Source organism: Gnatocerus cornutus, chromosome 1 (genome assembly GCF_029298725.1).
Source record: "Gnatocerus cornutus isolate USDA-ARS CGAHR chromosome 1, icGnaCorn1.1, whole genome shotgun sequence".
NCBI classification, from domain to species: Eukaryota; Metazoa; Arthropoda; class Insecta; order Coleoptera; family Tenebrionidae; genus Gnatocerus; species Gnatocerus cornutus.
Window position 1 is genome coordinate 36,452,809 of NC_142233.1, and position 21,567 is coordinate 36,474,375.

General features: G+C 34.9%; 4 protein-coding genes across 6 annotated transcripts in view; 2 read left to right on the top strand and 2 right to left on the bottom strand.

Moving 5' to 3' along the window:
* The window catches only part of KrT95D (phosphofurin acidic cluster sorting protein KrT95D), a 19,862-nt gene extending 16,306 nt beyond the window's left edge, over positions 1 to 3,556 (bottom strand). For both annotated transcript variants that reach the window (XM_088036598.1, XM_088036590.1), the window contains exons 1-2: positions 3,229 to 3,556; positions 2,874 to 3,177 (exon numbers count right to left, since the gene is read on the bottom strand). In XM_088036598.1, coding sequence (XP_087892724.1) covers positions 2,874 to 3,177; positions 3,229 to 3,338 — 414 coding nt within the window. In that variant the 5' untranslated portion in view covers positions 3,339 to 3,556. The remainder of the gene's footprint in view (positions 1 to 2,873; positions 3,178 to 3,228) is intronic.
* Positions 3,557 to 7,724: 4,168 nt separating this feature from the next.
* Positions 7,725 to 14,108, bottom strand: LOC148182213 (uncharacterized). 2 transcript variants are annotated; one of them, XM_088036568.1, is made up of 17 exons: positions 13,666 to 14,107; positions 13,148 to 13,620; positions 12,954 to 13,102; positions 12,620 to 12,796; positions 12,432 to 12,570; positions 12,209 to 12,386; positions 12,117 to 12,162; positions 11,971 to 12,069; positions 11,763 to 11,922; positions 11,654 to 11,716; positions 8,997 to 11,607; positions 8,719 to 8,951; positions 8,579 to 8,674; positions 8,388 to 8,529; positions 8,110 to 8,342; positions 7,970 to 8,065; positions 7,725 to 7,920 (listed from the first exon to the last, which is right to left on the bottom strand). In XM_088036568.1, exons 1-17 carry the CDS (start codon positions 13,829 to 13,831, stop codon positions 7,786 to 7,788), a joined length of 5,196 nt encoding a protein of 1,731 aa, XP_087892694.1. In that variant the 5' UTR covers positions 13,832 to 14,107; the 3' UTR covers positions 7,725 to 7,785. The 2 variants fall into 2 exon arrangements, with proteins under 2 accessions (XP_087892694.1, XP_087892704.1); XM_088036578.1 differs by lacking the exons at positions 8,110 to 8,342; positions 8,388 to 8,529; positions 8,579 to 8,674 and having other exon boundaries at positions 13,666 to 14,108.
* Positions 14,109 to 17,522: 3,414 nt separating this feature from the next.
* Yif1 (Yip1d-interacting factor 1) lies at positions 17,523 to 19,173 on the top strand. The gene is made up of 5 exons (XM_088045924.1): positions 17,523 to 17,713; positions 17,784 to 17,921; positions 17,969 to 18,150; positions 18,197 to 18,337; positions 18,386 to 19,173. The coding sequence occupies exons 1-5, from the start codon at positions 17,680 to 17,682 to the stop codon at positions 18,971 to 18,973; spliced, it is 1,083 nt and encodes a 360-aa protein (XP_087902050.1). The 5' UTR covers positions 17,523 to 17,679; the 3' UTR covers positions 18,974 to 19,173.
* A 27-nt stretch (positions 19,174 to 19,200) lies between these two features.
* Rrp46 (exosome complex component Rrp46) lies at positions 19,201 to 20,064 on the top strand. Its single transcript, XM_088045936.1, has 4 exons — positions 19,201 to 19,356; positions 19,408 to 19,521; positions 19,573 to 19,694; positions 19,745 to 20,064. The coding sequence occupies exons 1-4, from the start codon at positions 19,284 to 19,286 to the stop codon at positions 20,051 to 20,053; spliced, it is 618 nt and encodes a 205-aa protein (XP_087902062.1). The 5' UTR covers positions 19,201 to 19,283; the 3' UTR covers positions 20,054 to 20,064.
* The last annotated feature ends 1,503 nt before the right edge of the window (positions 20,065 to 21,567 follow it).

Below are 21,567 nucleotides of genomic sequence, written 5' to 3' on the forward strand. Positions count from 1 at the left end.
AATATTTACACCTGCTAATCTGCAGTGAAAATAACAAAATTACTTAAGTTTATTGCTGATGCTCTTACAACTTGGTAACAATCTGACAAATGTGAAAGTGTTTGTTTGACATTCCGCAGGAATTGCAGAAGTTTAAAAAATTAGCATTGTGTAACTCGCTCTGCTGAGAGACCAATCACAGAGCCGCTTTTAAAATTTAGCGCGTAAAATTCTCTGCATGAAAAATAACCTTTATTTTTGTTATTTTCAGTGCAAATTAGCAAATATTTTATTAAAACATTATGTTTTTCATCAATGTAAAGGTGTTTTTGAAATGCATGTACAAAACAGTTCTGCGCTATTCCAGAAGGAGGATGAATAAAGTATGAAATACCATTTTTCAAATCAAAAACTGACAAGGTAAATTTAACCCTAATCCACGAACTTTCTACACCACTGGCAATAAATGCATCTGGAATGACTTGTTTCCTACGCAGCCAGAAACTCGATTTTGTTAACTTTTGAATCAGTGGCGTACAAGCAAATTTATGAAATTTTTGTGTAATTTTATCTCGAACACAAGAAGACTTTTACTAAAACTTTTTTCTCTTAATGTGACAGGAAATAATTTACCACATTCTTTTTCTACACGCATTTCAAAAACAACCTGCATGTTGCTATTATTAAAAATCTTGACTTTTAGCTATAGAGCCATTTGTTAATCAAAATTGACATGTATCCACTACAGGTATCTCTACAGGATGTTAGGTAACGTTACGGCCAGAGACTAATGGGTAATTAAGAAAGGCAAACTGTCTTGGAATCTGCAATTAATTTTATTTTTTTCGTTTTAGTTAAAAAGCTACAAGGCTTTAAAGTTGACCAATAGAATGGCGTCAAATAATTTTTCAATTTTACAGAAATCCAAGTAGCTTTCAGACCAAACGAATAATTTGTCACATTCCCGTCACATTTGAAGTTTTAAATCAGTGGCGTCAATAAAAGGGAAAAACAATAACGCAATTTTATTCAAAAAACAGACAATAAAGCAACACCACAATAGATGTTCAAAATGATCACCATCTTGTTGAACACATAATTGTAAACGACGCAACAATGTTTCCTTTATTGTACCCAACACATCTTCGTTTTGACAAAATTGATTTGTGATGTCCACAAAAATGGAACAAGTACGCCACTGATAAAAAATAAGAACTGTCAGTTTGACTTCAAACAAAAAATTTTCTTCAGTAACTCTGATTCAAATTTTTGTAACCTTATGCAAATTGTTCTCTGATTGGTCATTCAAAGCCTTCCAGCTCTTAAACGGTTCAAGAAAACCCGAAAAAAAATTCCAAACATTACTTTCCACGGCTGCCTCCATCACCCCTTTTTCTATGGCCGTAACGTTACCTAACACCCTGTATATACCTTATCTTTTTCAAATTCCGCTGATGTTTAAAATTGCTCTGTGTAATCCGGTAAATTCTCTACAGGAAAATAACCCATAAACAGGTATTGATCGTCACATCAATTTTTTTTTAATTATTTCGTCTACATAAAAGTTAAAAACGTACGAAACTTAAAGTAAGCCAAAAGGTATAAGGCTATATTGCACTAATAAAAATTTTGACCGTCAATTATCATTTCTTTTGTACCCTCTGTACCGCCGATTTTGATAGAGAATTTCCCCTTAAAGGGAAGTAAGCGTTCTGGGACACCTGTATACGCAACATACATCCTATGCTCCATTCTGTCTATGTTAACCTGGCAAACCATGTTTAGTCAACAAAAGGTTTTTGATTCAATCAAAAGGAAAACGATAATGATAACATTTACATTTTATAATTAATTGTTTTTCATCTTCTTATAAATAAAGACACAGTTAACGTTATTTTCTTTTTATGGAATTTCCGAAATATTTACTTCAACTATGAATAATAAACAGTTTCCTCTACATCTGGTCGTCATTCGCTTTATGAATGTTAATTTCAAATTTTTATGTATGAGATTTACAACCACGCTTTCACACACATCACAAAAAAAACGCTGTGATATTAGCAAATGTGTATTAAATTAACGCTTCATTAAAAGTTCATTAGGGATACACCAGCTTTTGCTATAAATTCGATACAAATTACGAATTTATTTTTAGCGTAAACGTAAAACTTTAAAATGATTATAAAAAACGTACACAAAAGAATTGGAATTTTTATCTCTTCCTAAAAATAATTGAAAACCATAATTGCATGATATAAACTTGAAAGTGCATATCTCAAAAACGATAATAATATTTAAGTTATTACACGAGCAATTTAACGAAAAACGAATTATATCGACCGTAATGAATAAAAATTGTAATATGACTTCACGAGGCATTGATTAAACTATACTATTTTGTTAATAATCCGTGTACTAGCTCATGTTAGTACTCACTAATTTATTTTTAAGAGTCGGCTTTGTTTACATTGCGTGATGTGTTTATGGAATAGGCGTTAAAATTGACAATAATTACGCCGTTTTTGGCTTTAATTCACTCGCATGTGTGATACAACTTGATTACATTATGAGAATGTTTGTGGTAGCATTTTTTTTTAAATTTGTTGATGCTGTGATTTACTTCCAACACTCATGTTTCTCATAAAAACTCGAACTAGAAAAGTATGACTCAGGGGTCATGAGAGTAATTGTTTAACATCGTTGAAAAATGCTGTTCACCTGAAATGAGTTGAGTCAGAAATTAAAATACGCGTATCGGATTTTTAGAGACAGATCTTTTATGTTTTGATGCGCATTTTATGTCAATTATCTTATTAACATAATCTTTGATTCTGGTGCCACATTTGAATACGGGATAAATTTTTAGTTTTTCATTTGAATAAAAGTGTACTTGCCTGGTCCATTCGAATAATTCCTTCCGCCAGTGTCTTGAAGCCTAACATTGTGCGATTCTTGTATCGTTTCCGCCTTTGTAGCAAAATGTGAAGTTTGTTGCCTTCTCTCTTTAAAAAATGCGGATATTGAAGACAAAAAGTTAATTCCAGCGGCGTGTCTAATAACCCGCTTTGTGGCAGAATCAGCTCATTGGAGCGTAATGTGCGTTTGCTTGATTGCATTTTTACAGCAATCGAAATAGAGGCTAAATCTGAGCCTAAAGGCCTTAATACAATCAGCCTGGTCAGAGTTAGTGAACAAAGCCTAAAAATAAATTGTCATCAACCTGGAAGAATGACTTTCCACGTTACTGACCTGGGTATACAATTTGAGGGGGTCCTATCCACCCAAGTGGCATACAGCCTCATTTTATTAGGTGCGGAGGCACCCGCCCCGCTTACGACTTTGTTCGGTTTATCACTCATTTTTAAGGGGGCGTAGTCGCTAAATTAAGGGCCCTAAACACACATTTCTTATTTCCGAGACACTCTCGGCTCGTCCAACAACAACCACGATCATCACTACACTCGATCTTTTGCACGGTTTATGTCAACTGCATCATGAACTGTCAAAGGAGTACAAAGACCGCAAAAGTGACAGTTGCGATGCAACCGTATGACTCAAACAACAAGGATAGATAACTTAAAAAAAGAAAATCCAAGATAACTCTAGCTGACTCTAGCGGATAGTAGACGAATCACAGTCGGGGTTGGTCAGAACACTACAGGAAAATGTACTAGTTGTATCATTTATATAAAATACGTACTAAAAAACGAATAAAGTTTGTGCATAATCTAATTTTAATGATTCATTCTAAGAATTAATGACTTGTAGTTCATTTTTAATGACTAATGAAATGACAGCATATTTGCAGGTTTGCCGGCAGTGGTTAAGGTTCCAACGTTCCAACGCTGAGCCAGAGCTGAGGTGCGTTCAAAAATACCCGTCAAGGACGAGGATAAATGAATGGTGTTCCGTTCACTCTACTAGTGACAAGCACAGAATAGGTAATACAGAACGCTGACTTAACGCAATTTGTTGGTTCCAAGAGAGCGCCATCATGCATTATGCCCATGTACTAAACTGGAAAAAAAAATGATAAAAGTTCCTCGTCGGGGTTCGAACCTGCTTCGCTTCTTCCCAGACTGGTGAGGACTTTGAAGTCTCTCGCGCATTCCAACGCGCTACATGTGTTCTTATCCACGTAGCATAATCTATGCAAATAAACCAACGACTGCAACTTTGACCTTGGCACTTGGCAAATTTGTATGCAAATTAATAAAATTCGTAATTGGCGCGCTGTATGACAAAAACAAAAGATCATTCGCTTCTTATCGCACCCATTGTAGGAGTCTTATCGCACCCATTGTAGGAGCGCCATCAAGCCGGGAATAAAATGAATTAATTAAACAACAAAGGTGATAATAAGATGAACGTAAGTTCGAATCTCACAAAATTCATGTTACAAAAACCCACTTTTTTATTATATTTAACACGTGTCTAACACTGTAAGATAACGAAAACGAAGTGGTTAACAAAATACACATCAAGATCATATTTAAAGAATTTATTGAGAAAAGTTACACAAGAATAGCTCATAATTAATGTGACAATGAAAAAATAACATTTCAATGATTTTATTGCAGTAAACCACCGAATGCCATAAACGGCTATCAGATTATCGTGACGGAGGCTCTACCAATAGATCCCAGGGCAACTGATACTCAACCTTTTTAATGATATGATGATTAATATAACCATTCGATTTTCCGGATTGTGTTGGTTGTTTGCTCCAGTAACTACTTTAGTGGTAACTAGATTCTTATGAAAAAGCGCTTCCACCTAAAAATTACTTCACCCTGTTATACCACATGCGGAAAAATCCCTAAAAAATAGTTAGCGATTCGAGACAGGCAAAAAGTGTTTCACGATCATTCAGTACCTGAAGATCATCTCGCGTAATTGTGACTACATGATGATTTCTCTTAAAAAATAAATCCAAGAATTGTAGCAACGGCGACTTACAGAATAACTGTACTCACATCTGGAACCCATTGGCAACCCTACAGGGTAGTCCTTTAGCACGTCACACTTGTCACAGTATTAATGACTTAACTGAGACAAATTTACTCACTTGACAACTTCCTCAATAAATTAAGCATGTTTCTCGCTAACGGCATTCGGATTTGTAAAGAAATGACCACCTCATTGAAAATAATTTCTTACACGCATTTCGGGGAAAGTTAAACCTTCATAGTAAAATCAAGATCTTCTAATGTGCCTAATCATAAGTTAACCAAAGTATGCAAAAATAAAATTTTGGAAATTATTACCCCCAACCACCAACCGACATTAAAACCTTTAGAACAAAAATGTACCGAGCAGGTCATTTCTATATTATGTTGAGAACTGTTACCCTAATTAATTACCCAAGTATTAATTAAAATCGTCAATACGTAAATTAGTGCACCATGGTCAAGTTACAATTAAGCACTCCAAAAGATCTTGAATATACGCAAACATGGTGAACCTAAAACATTAACAAAGGTTTAATGGAATTAATTTATGATCCAGGATTAAGTTGATCACAAAATACTACCAAGTGACTACAAATCATCAAAATAAACATGAACGATTGTGACTTTGATTATGACAGTTAATTAATGACAATTTAGCATTAAATTAGAGTTCTGTATTACCTACATTTGACGTTTTGTCGAATGTGGCGCCTCCGTAGATTTATGCCCACACTAAAACAATTGAGAACCAAAGTCGCCTATAAAGCTTTTACCCCGTGGTGACAAGCAACGTCAAACTTCAAAAATTCGGACACAATCTGTCATAAACTTACAGGTTAAGACAATTAATCGTACGATTTTTTGTTCAATACGTATTTTTACATATTCAAAACTTTGCAAGTGCCTTTTTCAATCTCGCATCGAGCGTATAAATTCTTTTACAATTCGTCGTGGTAAACTTGCAATAGCAATATTTAAAATGACGTGTATGCGCGCTAGTCACTTGTTTTGTCTATGCAGCCAATGCTCTTTAAAAATGTGGCAGGTGAATTTACGGTTTACCAGTCATCTGTCATTCTTATGACACTTACGTTTAATGAACAGATAATATTATATAATAATAAATAAGGTTTAGGTTGCATTAAATACAATAAGTACTTCTCATTTATTTTGAATACCGCATTTCAAGGTCATAATTTGTGACAGTTGTGGAGCTTTACGACAAATTTAAGAGGATTTATGTATTGAAAACAATCACGAACATGTCTTTGAGTGTTCCAGTACTCGTTTATGTTCAATTCAATGGATAAATCTTCTCAAATTGGCCGTAGAGCTCCACAATTTTCACAAATTTTGACCTTGAAATGCGGTATTCAAAATAAATGAGGAGTACTCTAAAGTACCTACAGCCGGTGACAAAAAATCTTAGACGTCAATATCATCTAATTGTCGAATGGTGTAAAGCCCCACTTAGAATTTGTAACCACAATATAAAGTCGCAACTAAGTTGGTAAATTTCTTCGAATAGTTTTTTCGTCAGGCCAAAAGATTTTTTTATAAAAACCACCAATGCTTCAAGTCTTTGAGAAAATGTACAATTGGCAGTTGTTTCAGATATAACAAAAGTCTTCAGTTTTAGCAAAAAATTCATTGTTTTTAAGTTTGTATAAAGATAAAGCAGTTTAATAAATAAAGTTAGTGTATGTAGCATCTGAACTAGAGTTAAAGTTAAAAAATGTAATGCCTGCATGTACCATGGTAATAATATAATTAATTACAATAAATGTAAAATATTACACTTTATAGAAACATTAAACATCTCGCGACCGAAAAGCATTTTTTTTTCTTCTTATTGTCTTAAGGAACTGTTATAAATATTTTTTCGGGTGCATTAATACTAGCAATTTTACATCCTGGCACAAAACACCATGTTTCGACCTTATTTTCAAATATTATTGGAAAGCACACTAATATCGGGTTATTTATCTACGGTTTGCATCGAAATCCCGACATTTTTCCCAACCCGGAAGAGTTCGATCCCGATAATGGGAGTTATTCGAATTCGTTTTTACCATTTGGAGGCATCGGTTCGTAGTTGTTGTAATTTTCGCAAATTCAATAACTCTTGTAATTTCAGGTCAAAAGTTTGCTCTACTCGAAATAAAAAGTGTAATTTCGAAATTGATTAGACACTTTGAATTCAGAGCTGCCATCCCTAAGCATGAGCTGGTGCTGTCGCCGGATATTATTCTGAAGTCGCTTATTAGAATCAAAGTTGGATTACTTTGTTTGTATAACTTATATTTTAATTTTAGAAGGAAACAAAAAATTAGATTAAATTATACTCACGTTCAAAACTCTTGCCAAACCTTATCTTAAATCTTCAAACCTCCTTATTAAACTATAATAAATATTAAAATTTAAATATGGGCATAACTGTACTTTTAACTTGATTAAAAAAAGTTAAAAAAATGTTTGCTTCGTTCTAAAGTAAAAGTTTCTAAAATCTCTATTTCTTGTTTTAAAATTTTGTCCTTTGGTGCAGTTAATGAACTTTAGAAGTGGAAACCTCCATAAATTTCATCGTCATAACTTAAAAATTAACAAAGATACAAATTTTAATAAAAAGAAGTTTAAAATATTTAGTTTTATTTTAGATTTAGTAAAATATTAGTTTTCTCTAAATGGAATACAAAAATGTGGAAGGTCCAACACTTTTGTACGTCAGCGTATTATAAGCGAGGTTTCTTTGGGATTTCTCGTAGGACAGAATTCTTGTTGACGGGTCGATCCTCAAATTCAATAACTTTATTGATTTGTCGTAAAATTAAAAACAATACAGTAAATTTGTACCTCAACTTGCCCTCATATTTTTCAATCTCAGAATTTCCTTTTTCAGCTCTGATATCTTTTCATTTCTCATTCCACAAACGAGTTTCATCTGGTTGTACTTCACTTGTAAAAGGCTTTCTTCCGTGAGTATATTACACTAAAAACACAAAATAGAACGAACTCAGAAATACCCAAACATTTCTCACCTGAATCTCCACAGAGGTGTTCTGATTGATTTGCCTCACTTCTTTCATCACATTGTCCTTCTCTTTTAAAATGCAGTCTTCCGTAAGAATATCACTCTAAAACACAAATTAGAACTCGCAAATCCTCAAACTCTTCGCACCTGAATTTGCACAGAGGATCCAGTCTTCTGATTGAGTCGTTCCTTCAATTCCTTCACCTGTTTCTCAAGACTTTTCGCTCTTTGTTGAGTGGACTTGTAATCTTCTTCACAAAATTTCTCCCAAGCCGAGTACGCAACTTCCGTTTTTCGGTTCTGTTTTTTGTAAATTTCCTGTCGTAATTGCACAATTTCCTTTATTCGCGAGGTGTTTTCCGTCCTTAACGATGCGATTGCTGGAAAATGCACCCAGTTAAGGAAACTCTATAATTACAACTTACTTTCTTGTTGGGAAGTTATCGTCTGTTTTAGTTCTAGAATTTCCGTTTTCAGCTCTGATATCTTTTCATTTCTCATCCCACAAACGAGTTTCATCTGGTTGTACTTCACTTGTAAAAGGCTTTCTTCCGTGAGTATATTACACTAAAAACACAAAATAGAACGAACTCGAAAATACCCAAACATTTCTCACCTGAATCTCCACAGAGGTATTCTGATTAATTTGCCTCACTTCTTTTATCACGTTGCCGTTCTCTTTTAAGATGCAGTCTTCCGTAAGAATATCACACTAAAACACAAATTAGAACTCGCAAATCCTCAAACTCTTCGCACCTGAATCTGCACAGAGGATCCAGTCTTCTGATTGAGTCGTTCCTTCAATTCCTTCACCTGTTTATCAAGACTTTTCGCTCTTCGTAGAGTGGACTTGTAATCTTCTTCACAGAATTTCTCGAAATCCGAGTAGGCAACTTCTGCTTTTCGGTCCTGTTCTTTGTAAAGTTCCTCTCGTAATTTCACAACTTGTTTTATTCGCGACGTGTTTTCCATCTTTAGCGATGCGATTGCTGGAAAATGCACCCAGTTAAGGAAACTCTATAATTACAACTTACTTTCTTGTTGAGAAGTTATCGTCTGTTTTAGGTGTGGAATTTCAGTTTTCAGGAAATCACATTGCGTACAAGCACCTTTCATCTCTTTAAGTACCATCATCTCCTGCAAATACTCTTTGTTCGTTCTCTCCAACTGCTCCATCTGTTCTTGCAAGAACGACTTCTCCATGATAAAATACTCGTGGATCAACTCCCGACTTTTCGTGAAATTTTCTTTGATTTCGTTGAGATTCCAGTCTTCTAAGCGAATTTGGTGTTTTAAAGCATTTTGATTGGACTTGAGGTCCTTTAAGATGTGTTTAAACCGATCCCGCTTGTCTTGTGAGTGTTTGATTAACAACAACATTTTTTCTTCGTTAATAATATGTTCAGTAATATTGCACAAGATGTCCTTCAGTACTGACTCTTCTTTCTTACTATTATTATCACAGTTGGATTGCAAGAGTTCTAATCGCAGCTGCTCGTTGTATTTCACACATTCTTGTAACTTCCTCTCGGCGAGTGAAGCCTGCATTTTGTATTGCTCCTTTTCCTCGACTTGTTGCTTTAAACTGTCAATTCGGGAATTTGCGAAGTTTAACATTTCTTTTTGTTGTTGGAGTTTGTGCTCGCTTTGTGAGACTTTCTTCTCGTTTGTGCTGTTAGTTTCTTTCTGTTCCAAAAGCTGTCGCTCCAATTCCGCATTTCTCGCCTGTTCTTGATTAAGACAGTTGTTTTTTTCCACAATTTCCAGGAATAAATTTTCTGCGTTATTCTTCAAAGTTGTTATCTCCCGTTTCAACGGCGTCAGTTTCTCTAGTTCCGCCATCAAAGATTTCTTCTCTTGTTCGTACTGTGCGAGTTTCAGTTCCTCCAGTTCTCGCTTACTTTGCTTGAGGTTTTCGATGATGTTCTTCAAATTAGCGACCTTGGCTTTTAGGGGTTCTTCTTCCGCGAATTTACTGTCCAATTTTCTCGTCAATTCTCTGTTTTTATCTTCGTGTTCATTAATGTCACGCGACAATTTTTCGATCTTATTCTTCAGAGTGCTTATCTCACGCTTTAAGGTGCCATTTTCTGAAGAGAGCTTACATGTTTCTATTCTTAAACGAGCCACTTCCTTTTTCAGAAAGGCTTCAACAGTTTTAAGATTTTCTATTTCGGCAATTAGTGCCTGTTTCTCTCGTTCGTAATTATCGAATTTGAGCTTCGATTCCTCTCTTTCTTGATCTAATTGTTGCTCGTTTTCTCTAATGGCGTTCTTCAAGGTGGTGATTTCAGCCTTCAGGAGCTCAGCGTCTTCTACTAACTTATCTCTTTTAGTAATTTCACGTGATAACTTTTCGACGTTGTTTTTCAGGGCCGTAATTTCAAGGTTTAACGCTGAATTTGTAGAGGTAAATTCTAAAAGTTTTTTTCTTAAGCAATCGGAGTCTTCTTTCATCAAATCGATTCGTGTTTTTAGTTCTTGGTTTTCTGATTTTAAAAATACTTTGTCTTGTTGCAAGCTGTTGAGTTTCGGTCCAAAATTAATATTTTTTATTTCGGCAATTAGTGCCTGTTTCTCTCGTTCGTAATTATCGAATTTTAGCTTCCATTCCTCTCTTTCTTGATCTAATTGTTGCTCGTTTTCTCTAATGGCGTTCTTCAAGGTGGTGATTTCAGCCTTCAGGAGCTCAGCGTCTTCTACCAAGTTATCTCTTTCAGTAATTTCACGTGATAACTTTTCGACGTTGTTTTTCAGGGCCGTAATTTCAAGGTTTAACGCTGAATTTGTAGAGGTAAATTCTAAAAGTTTTTTTCTTAAGCAATCGGAGTCTTCTTTCATCAAATCGATTCGTGTTTTTAGTTCTTGGTTTTCTGATTTTAAAAACACTTCGTCTTGTTGCAAGCTGTTGAGTTTCAGTTCAATCTGCTCCTTTTCTTTATTCAGCTTTTTCTCATTCGAACTATGCTTTTCTAAAACTTTATTTAAATTTTCGATTTTCGTCCTCATGAGTTCTTGAGTATCTGAGCTTTCCATCTTTTTGGATAATTCCTCAATTTCCCTTCGTTTCTCGGCAATTTCCCGTGACAAACTTTCTTTTTTTAAGCAATCCACGGAGGCCTCTTTTTTAAGTTTTTCATATTCCGCCTCAAGAGATGTAAAGCGCTCGGCACAGTGCCTTCCCATCGCATTCTTCCGAAAGAGAAACTCATAAATTTTGATTAAAATCTTAAGATCCTTGATACTCTCCTTTTTAACTTTATTAATCAAATCGCCAGGAACATCGCACTCAAACAACGCCAATTCCTGGAGGAGCTCATTAAAACTGTCGATTGCATTGGGCAAAACTTTTTCTTCCAACTCGTCGGGGGTGCAAATCTGCCGCAAAATCTCATTCTCGATTATGTCCTTGGAAGTTTTCACTTTCTGGTTGAATTTTTCAATCACGGAATTGTGATCATTCCGGACTTCCTTGTCGAAATCCGGACTTTTCAAAGTCTCCTGCAGAGTGAGTAAAAGCTCCATTATATTCGTAGTGTCAAAATAACGCTCTTGGGGTCCAGTTTCCTCAAGTTCGGCAATGCGACTGCAAAGTTCCTGTTCTCGGATTTTGTATTTGTGTTCCCAAAATTTGGCCAACTCGTCCTGTGAACAGAGTAAGAGAAAACAGTGGGGAAAATGCGTTTCTTACTTCGTTTTTGTAATCGGTCAACTCCCTCTGAGTCTTCTTCAATGTTGTCTCCAATTCTGCCACCTGAAAGATTGAGATAATTGGAACTCTTCAAGTCAATGGCTCTTACTTTAGCTTCGCTTTCCAGCAACTGTTGGCGTACGTTGTTAAGCTCCTGGGAGGTTTTACTGAAGATATTCTCCTCGTCTCTTGTGAACGTGACCAGTTCTTTGTAATCCTGCTCGAGGGCTGATAATCTTACCCTCAATCGACACGGTGGTGTTTCTTCCCTTAAATTAAAACAATCAAATCACATCAAGAGAATATTTTACACTTACGGTTCATGTGATGTGGGCGATGAAAATATCATTTCATGAGGTGATGACGATAACAGCTCATCTTCAAGTATCGGCTCCAACATGGGGGTACACGTATGTCTAAAAAACCCATCTTTCTGACTGTACAAAACGCAAATTATACTCACTTTAGTAGCAGATCCAGTGCAGAATTCGCTTCCAAATCTTGAGCACCTAAAATTGAATCAGATTAAGATTCAAGAGCCCATTTTTTACAAACTTTTGTTGTCTTCGAGAAACTTGGGCAGCAACCGCTTCTGCGTTGTAAATCCGATCGTATGCCGTCTCTTAGGAATGGGATTTGACTCCGGCGTCTGACAACCACCTTGGAAATTCTGCAACATCTCAATCTGTTGTTGCAGTCGCGTTAACTCACGTTCGTTCTCTTCCTGTGTCATCTGAAATAGTTAAATTAAAACCTGGTCGTTTCGCACAACTCGTACTTGATTAACTCGCATCTGCTCTTCCAACTTCTTCTGCAGGCGCGTGTTCAATGCAGCATACCGCTTGCTGACATCTGCGTCCGTGAGAATTTCGTTCACTTGAGGTTTATTTTTAACAGTTTTTGCTCTTTGTGCGAAACTAAAAAGGGAATTTTTCTTTTATTAGAACGCGCGATTTTCCCACTTACGCTAAAGTCGAAGCGGTGTCTTCTATGGACGCTACGGTAATCGTGGCAATTATTAACGTTTTCGAGTTGCCACCGAGAGAGTCTTGCAGCAATCTGGTCAGTTTGGAGTCGCGGAAATTTACGTATTCTTGGCCGTCACTCAGCTGCTTGATGACTAGACTTAGAGCCGATAGAGATCTGAAAGTACGAAGTTTTAATTATCTAATTGGAGTGATAAGAATTGTCTCTTAAAATATGTAATTAAATAAATATTTGCTGCGTTCTTGACATTTGACTCTGGAACTTTGAACTTCATTCAGACTCAAATTTATCCATAAAATTTAATCACACTCACTTGTTGATGTGGCCCCCTTCCTTGAGCCTCACCCCCGTCGCCTTGGTTTGCGCCACCCGCTCCGACCCCGCAAGATCCACCAAATTAAGATTCGAAACTTGAACGCAGCCCCCATTATCAAAATCAGTGATTTGCGTTGACTCTATGACCTGAAACTCCAAATTAAGACAGAAAAACTTAAAATTTTCTCTTACAATTTTAAATATCGTGTGAGACCGACTACTGCGAGCATTGGCTTGAGTTGATCCAATGCGCCTGTTCAAGTTTCCACGCTTGAGACAGTCGTACATTTGCTCACGTGTTGAGACAAGTTCTTCTTTGATGTTTTGCAGCGTTATTGTTGATGGTGGGAATTCTCTAATTTTGACATCGCTGTTCCGCGGCTCTAACAGATCGTTAATTTTTTCGTTGTAAATCTCCATGTAGGAGACTCTAAGAAGAAACTTTCGGCAGTTGTTATTTTCGATGCTCTGGAAGATGTGCTCAACAGCAAGCGCCATTATTCCCGTGTCTTTCCGGTCTCCAAGCATTGTGTACGTTTTTCCGGAAGAAGTTTGACCATAAGCGAAGATGGTAGAATTTAGGCCTTCAATGGAAGAATTTACAAACTCCCTGACCACGTCCGTGTAGATGTCTCCATTAGTTTTGTTCATTTCAAAGATGTGGTCTAAAATTAAGATAAAGATGCGCCCACAACGCAGGAGGATCTTACCAAAACTGTAGCCTTCCCCATATTTAACCCCTGTTTCGTCAACTTGGAAGATAACATTGCTTTGGGTGGCCCAGTGGGCACAGAGTTTCTTCTCATGTTCAGCGGCAAGAAACGGACGGATTCTGATGGCTACTTTAATATTAGTACTCGAGCTCTTGTTATCCATGGCGAAACTAAACTATTTAACACTTTAAAACTCTTGAATGAAACTTTTTAACCCCTAAAAGTTCATTTCAAGATATGCGTCGTCCGCAGAATAAAAACAACAAAACACAAAGTCAAATGTTGACTCACCACACAATGTTAAAATTATGAATGCGCCGTAAGCGAATTTTGCAAAGCACTGTTTTTTCGTTTAAAAAACTGTCAATTGAAAAAACAGTCACTGTTTTTACTCGGACCAATCAGCGATGGATTCATTTGGTACTAAAACTAATACCAACCCGAATCGGGATAATCCCTGTACGAACGACACAAACTCCGCGACGTGGTAGTGAATTTTAACGATTGGACGTTGGCGTAACTGCTGGTGCGTCACGTGGGTCAGTCGGAAACCAAGGTTCCTAAATTAAGCAGGTTTGCTCGTTACTGAGGCTGAAACTCCACCCCCTTTTGGTTGCTAGGGACGTGTGACCATAAATGACGTCACAAGAAAGTTCTGTCAATTGTTTTGGGGTGTAAAAACATTGTTGATCGCCAATGTTGTTTAACAAAGTTCTTGTAGAAGCATCAGAGTGTTAAATATTGCTGTTTTAAATAATAATAGCAATGAAAAAATTCAATCGGAATTTAAAAGAGCTTTCCGATGACGTATTCGCGCCAGTTCAAGAGGCCTGCTTCTATTGGCTGAAAACTTTGTAGCAAACCTGTTAATTTTAGTAACCTTGGTCGGAAACTACGTTAAAAAAAAACGTGCTAAGTACACTATCTCATAGGTGGCTGGCTATCTATTACCTATTCTGTGGTTACAACTTTTTGAATCGCTATATCTCTGAAACGGTGGCTTGTAGGAAAAAAAGTGTTAATATATTTTTTATAGATAATTTTATGATCTACAATTTTAGTTTGAAGTATTTTTATGATAAAACTTACCGTTTTGCTGAAAATCGCGAAAAACTCATTTTTTGACCTTTGACCTTGAATAAAAAAATTTCCATACACAGGAATGATGGGAAACTTTCAGGGTTTGTTTATAATTGTATTTTGAACAATTGTACCAATATTCAGCTTGTTGCGAATTTATGTAACCTACTATTCACCCTAACTTTTTCGTCTAATTTGACCGGACTATTTAAATATCATTGATAGGCTCGTATGAATAAAGTCGAAGTAAATGCTAATGCTTTAAGTATGTAGTATATACTTGGCGAATTGAAGTATAAACTTAGTTCCGGTAGAATCTACTACAAGCCCATACCACAATATAATGCCCATACTTCGACTGAAGCAAGATGCTAAACGAACCAAGCATCTGCTTCTCCATGAAGTATATACTTTTTAAAATTACCAATAAAAAATGTATTAGAATAGAATATCGTTAATTCAGTTTCACTAGATTGAGCATTAAATACGAATTAACGGAATATTGGAATGTGTTAGGGAAGTACCTACATTATCGAAAATAAAGGGTAAAAAAAAGTTAAAAAAGGAACTATAGAAGTTAAAAAAGGTAAAAAAAGAGCAAAATTTTGTGAATACTACATTACATTGAATTCTGCTTTAATAATAATTTTAAGTTATTAGACAATTAAATCTCACTTCTTTTTCTCTTATTTTTCTTAACCTTTTTCGTTTCGCACTTAAAAAGTAAAAAAAGGAACTATAGATTCTTTTTTAACAATAAATACAAAAAATTTGCTTATTCAGGGTGCGTAAAGTAGTATATGTATATGCAGCTTCTGCCCCATAAATGAAACAAAAAATCCTAATAATATTTTTAACAAAACCAAAAAATATAATTGGAATTTGAATTGAAAACGTGTTACAGATATCTGGCAAAGCCGAAAGTTTAAAAAACCAAAGATGATCACTAATTTTGGATTTTTTAAACTGTCTGTTAATTATCAAGACGCAAAAAATGTCAAATGCAATGAATGCTGTACCAAAACTATTTACAAAACGCTTTTTTGTAAAAACTAAACAGTTGAGAAAAAAATGGCATTTGAAATTTTGATTCCATTTGTTAAGACCAATACATTCTGATAGTCATATATTCTTTTTAACATATCGTCGCCTAAGCGGCAACATCCGCAAACTCAGTTGTTAAAATAATTTGTTATTACTTTTACTCAGATAAATTTTTTGCTGGAAACTTACTGGTGGAAATTATTTTTTGTATTTTTGAATAGATCTAACCTTAAGCTAAGATTTGATACCAATTAATTATTGAAAAAAAAATATTTGCACTGTCAAAACAACAGTTTTTTGCGTTCCCGTATGACTTTGTAAAAATTGAGATTGCGGTATTTGCCGCTTAGACGACGATATTATATACATAGAAAATATTGTAGCATTTGCCTCGAAGTTGCTTGCTTACCAACTTCAGAGAATGCTTCATTTATCGGCCGTAAGTGTAGTAGATACTCCTACTTCGTCAAAAAGTAAATACTAAAACAATGCGTAGTAGATGCTAGACGAAAAGTAAGTTCCGGTAGTACATACTTCATCGTCAAGCATATTCTTCGCGGGTGTAGTATTACCTACACTTTCAGCGAATGCTTGAAGCATTAGCATTTACTTCGACTTTATTCATACCAGCCAGAATGTTGTTTAGATGCAGTATTTAATAATTTTTTTGTATTGTAGTTGGGTTGCAACTTCTTAAAATGTATTGCCTTAATGATAATTTTGATCAGTGAACGGTAAATGTTTAATTTCACCCAGAATACAAGCTGATATCTCTATTATTTTTGGCATATTAAGTTAAATTTTAATAAAATCGTAAAGTTCTTTTTTAGAGATATTTATATTGCAACTTTGCAAAATCCATGACGGTAGTAAATACAGCAGATATGCCAAATTCAATATTAGGATTTTTTGAATAAAGCTATTTTCTTGTAATTTACTTCGCATTAGGAATATCTCTAAAAGTTAGATATTATTCTAAGAGAAGTTGCTTAGAATCGAATTTTAAATTCATTTATACCAAATGAGGAGTTTTTAAACAAAAAATTTCTAATTTTTATTTTATCACATACAGCAGTAATACATAGTATGTACTCGTATAAGAAGAATCGGCGAACTAAAAAATAAAATAAACATTTATTTAGCAGAAATGAACAAAATAATAATGTTTCATTATCAATAATTAACGATAGAATTTAAAGATTTTAATATTTAAAAGAAAACGAAATAAGAATTTTAAGTTGAAATTGTGTAAGGAATGTCCTTTGAGTAACTTTTCTTAAAAATCGAAGATGTCCAACACCAAGGAAAAGTTTATTTTATTTAAAAACTCGTGAACAATCTATCATTTCCAAATTCTTTCTTCTAAAATTAAGGAAGATAAAAGCTTATTCAATTAAAATACAAAGCACTGTATTATTTTTTTCGTCTAATCTGCAGATATTTTAATTTTATTTTAATTTTCATCGTCAAGCGACAAACGCCTGTAACTTTTTTTTGCGATTTATAAAATATCAAATTTTGAAAGTCGTTGGCGTTTTTGGACCACTAATAACGCCAAAAGTGCCCTAAAATAAACAATTACTACTCAATGGCAGTATATATAATACATATTAAAAGAGTTGAACCCAACTATAGTAAAAACACAGTCAAAAATAATTAAATACGGCATCTAAACAACGTTTTCAATGGTATTTAAATGGACCGGCACAGTTTGTTGATCCTCCAGAGTGGGAAGTTGCATACTTTACAGGCGGTAGTGCCCGCACTCCATTAAATTGAAATCCTATTGAAATGTCAGATGTCGTAGTGACGTGTCTGTTGCTGTTTATTTCCTTAAAAACTTTATTTCCAATCATTCTAATGCTTAAATTCCGCTGATTTATTAAAATGCATTTCAACGCTAACACTGGAAACCGGCCAAGTAAGTACTTTGTGCTTAAATTTTGCGATTGAAAATTCACATAACCCCACTTTTTAACTATTCGTTTTAGCTCTTGGCCGGAAAGTAAAACGAGTAAGCGATGTTAATTCAATGGGATATACACCGTATGATCAACCTCAAGCATCGCAAGCTAACGTTTATCCTGATTTAAGCTCCGAAAACTCAGCTCCAAACCCATATCAACAAAGTATTGCTTTACTGATTTTTAAGCTTGTTCTATCAAATTGTTTATAGATTTTGCCAATCCACAGTTTAATTCAAATCAAAATTATGGTCCTTTACAAAATAATCCTCAAATGTATGGGTTTAATCCTCCTGGAGCATATCCTAATGTTCCACCTACTCCAAATTCACAATTTGGGAATGTTTTTGGACAGCCAATTGTACAGGACATGGCTCTACAATATGGACAACAGGTTGGGATGATTGGAGTTTTACAATTTTGTATATATTTTTTTATAGTTGGCCAGCACAGGGAAATCGATGCTTAAACAAGAGGTGGAAAAGTATGTTCCTGTTAGCAGTTTGAAATACTATTTTGCTGTTGATACAAAATACGTACTATCAAAATTAATGTTATTGTTCTTTCCATTTACACACAAGGTAATATGGTTTTAAACTTGAAGCGTTTATAATTATGGTATGTTTAAGGATTGGTCAGTCAAGTATGAACAAGATGGCCCAGTTCAACCCCGATTTGAGATAAACGCCCCTGATTTGTACATCCCAACAATGGCTTATGTCACTTATGTTTTGGTAGCAGGGATGGTCTTAGGAATGCAACAGAAATTCACCCCTGAGCAAATTGGAATATTAGCTTCATCAGCTCTGGCTTGGTTTGTTGTGGAATTGGCAATATACAGTTGCACTTTATATGTGGCCAACATAAAAACCACTTTAAGAACTTTTGATCTGTTGGCTTTCAGTGGTTACAAATTTGTCGGAATTATTGTTAGTATTTTAGTCAGTCTTGTGGGAGCCAAAACAGCTTATTATAGCTGTCTTATTTATGTTAATCTCGCATTAGCATTTTTCTTAGTGAGAACTCTGAAAGCGCAAGTTTTGGTTGAGGCAAGTCCTCAACCAACGTACTATGGAGATGCCACTCCTACTACAGGAAATAAGAGGCGATTATACTTTTTGTTATTTGTAGCAGGTGTACAACCAGTGCTGTCTTGGTGGTTATCGTTTCATTTAATTGGTACCAATACAGCACCAGAGATACCGGTATCGGAATAGATTTAAACGCGGTGACTTAATTTATACACACTTTTTCGTTAACGGTCAATTTATTTATAACAAATTATGATATTTTATGGTGTTGAGTGTTGTAGCAATCAATGTACAACTCTTTATATTGTAATTATATTGGTATTGCTGAAACTGGTTGAACCTGTGACATTTTTCAATTAAAAATAAATATTTTATTAATAAGGGTATTTCAATTTTTTTGAATTTAGCGGCGTACAATTTTTAGCTGTTTTGTGTTTGAAGTTGGCAACATTCGCTGTCAACTTTAACTTTGTGTATAACCTCACTTTTTTACCAAATGGAACAAATTCAAGTTCGGTGTGAATTAGGTGTATTAAGCCGACCAGACGGTTCTGTTTTATTCGCAGAAGGTAAAACAATTTTTACATTTTCTCATGATTTTTGTACGTGTCTTTTTGTAGGAGAAACGACAGTCGTAGCGGGTGTTTACGGACCCCTTGAGAGCAAAGTAAACAAAGCACTGTTTGAAAAAGCATGTGTGGAAGCTCATTTCAGACCAAAAGTGGGACTACCAGGTTAACTTCATTTATATAATTTAGTTCTGGATTTCGTTATTGTATTTTTAGGGGTGAAAGATAGGTTAAATGAGTCCATAATCAGAAGCGTTTGTGAAGCTGTAGTTGCGGTAGCTCTTTACCCTCGAACTTCAGTCGTAGTGGTGGTACAAGAAATGCAAAATGAGGGACAGGTTTGTTGTTAGTTTGATTAAATTCAAATTATTTATTACTGTTTTTTCAGTTAATCTCATGTGCATTAAATGCAGTCTGTTTGGCTTTGCTAAATTCAGGAATAGACATGAAATTTATGTTTGCTGCTGTATCGTGTTTTCTAGACACAGAAGAGACCTTACATATAGTTCCTCTCACTGATGAGAAACTAATCAAAGGTTCTTTTATGTTTGTTTTTGATAGTGTTGACAAGAACATTTTGGTCTCCCATACTGGAGGGTCATTTACAGTTGAACAGTATCAAGACGCTCTGAGTTTATGTAGAAATGAAAGCATGAACAGGTTTGATTATTTAAGGAAAACGTTAGAAATAAAGTGATATATTTTCAATCTGCTTTGCATTTTTAGGTTTTTATGACTTCATTGTTATTGACAAATTATTTAATTTCTGACTAGATTTTAGTTCACATATCATTCGCTCATGACATTCTATATCTATAGCTCCAGCAGCGTTATCAAAAACTTTATGATTGAAACTGTTAGGACTAGTTTTTACAGAAACAAATTATGGCGCTGCAAAATAATGTCTGCACAGCTAGTGGGGGTAAAGGCAGGATACTTAAGTGTATCCATTTTAGTTGTGAATATAATTATTTCCGATCACGGAATATCCTCAACGAGTTACGCTATTCGCTCTGGTACTGGGCCAATCGTTATTAGTCGACCCACAACCCATTAAATGGTGGGCAGGTAGGTCTTTTAAGATCCGGTTATCGTAAAATAACTAACCGCGACGTTTGGACTATTTAGTTGGGATATTAAATCATTTTTAAGAAGTCTGTTATTACAGAGAATGAACCGTTTCACCGTGGGCTAGAATCGAAAATAGCTGACCAAAAGTCGAAAAATCTAAGTTGGAATTTTAGTTTTTTGTATTAAGCCTCATTTCCACATTTGTGGTGAACTAGCTTTACTTCAAATTTAACGAGGGGACTAAAATACATTGAAATTTTTCAATTTATCGAGACCGGGAAAAAACTTCAAATTATCGAGAAATTCAAATTATCGAAAGTCTACTGTATTATTATCGTTATAATTAGTTAATTGGTCTATTAAAAATGTGAAAGATATAGTAGATTTTTAATTGATTTTTATATAAACTGTTTTTGAGTTCCACATATTTCCGCAATGAAAACAATATGTGCGTATACGTTTTTGGTTCAGAATTGTTGCCTTCATAAGCCCTCTCTCTTATAGGCGTGAGTTCTAGGACAATCTGTAGAGCAGATCTTCATATGAACATGCAAAAAAACTGCAATTTTTACTTTGGGGCGTACGAAAAGAATACGCTGCGTCGCCACTTTGCATGGTGTAGAATCATGTTCTACGAACCGAAAAATTATTAGAAGTTTTTTTAAGCTATGTTTTCTGATTTTCATTTTCTTTATCAGCGGTAACCGTTTGTAAAATATTTGCAAAAGATAAACAGGGTGTTCGAACGGTTTGTGGAAGGAGCATTGCAGCTGTATTATTAGAAATTTCGCAAGACGAATGCTGAATCCTTATATGTATACATATAAATAAAACCTTTATAATTTAAAATATTTTCACATATACAGGAAGTTCATATACGAAGCTGCTAAATAAATTTTTAATGTTTTAAAATAAATCAACAATTCGTATTTTAAGTGCTTATTTTAAAGCTCCTTCAATGCTGACTACAAGTTATATAAAGGAATATAAAATTGTGTGATGGTCTTATGAACCGTTTTCAATTTGGACGCAAAAAAGAAGTGTCTTCAGCTAATTCTATTTTTTTCCAAGACACCTAAAATTTTGCTCTAAAGAGTGCAACCAAGTTATCGTTGTGCAAAAGAGCTGGCGACTACATCA

Excerpts from the sequence above, each read along its gene's own strand:
- LOC148182213 (XM_088036568.1), bottom strand. The coding sequence starts at position 13,831 with ATGGATAACAAGAGCTCGAGTACTAATATTAAAGTAGCCATCAGAATC. Across the intron at positions 13,103-13,147 it reads CTCACACGATATTTAAAATT|GTCATAGAGTCAACGCAAAT; the intron begins GTAAGAGAAAAT and ends TTGGAGTTTCAG. Across the intron at positions 7,921-7,969 it reads ACACCTCTGTGGAGATTCAG|TGTAATATACTCACGGAAGA; the intron begins GTGAGAAATGTT and ends TTGTGTTTTTAG.
- Yif1 (XM_088045924.1), top strand. The coding sequence starts at position 17,680 with ATGCATTTCAACGCTAACACTGGAAACCGGCCAA. Across the intron at positions 17,714-17,783 it reads TAACACTGGAAACCGGCCAA|CTCTTGGCCGGAAAGTAAAA; the intron begins GTAAGTACTTTG and ends TATTCGTTTTAG. Across the intron at positions 18,151-18,196 it reads CTCTACAATATGGACAACAG|TTGGCCAGCACAGGGAAATC; the intron begins GTTGGGATGATT and ends ATTTTTTTATAG.
- Rrp46 (XM_088045936.1), top strand. The coding sequence starts at position 19,284 with ATGGAACAAATTCAAGTTCGGTGTGAATTAGGTGTATTAAGCCGACCA. Across the intron at positions 19,522-19,572 it reads ACCAAAAGTGGGACTACCAG|GGGTGAAAGATAGGTTAAAT; the intron begins GTTAACTTCATT and ends TTGTATTTTTAG. Across the intron at positions 19,695-19,744 it reads AAATGCAAAATGAGGGACAG|TTAATCTCATGTGCATTAAA; the intron begins GTTTGTTGTTAG and ends CTGTTTTTTCAG.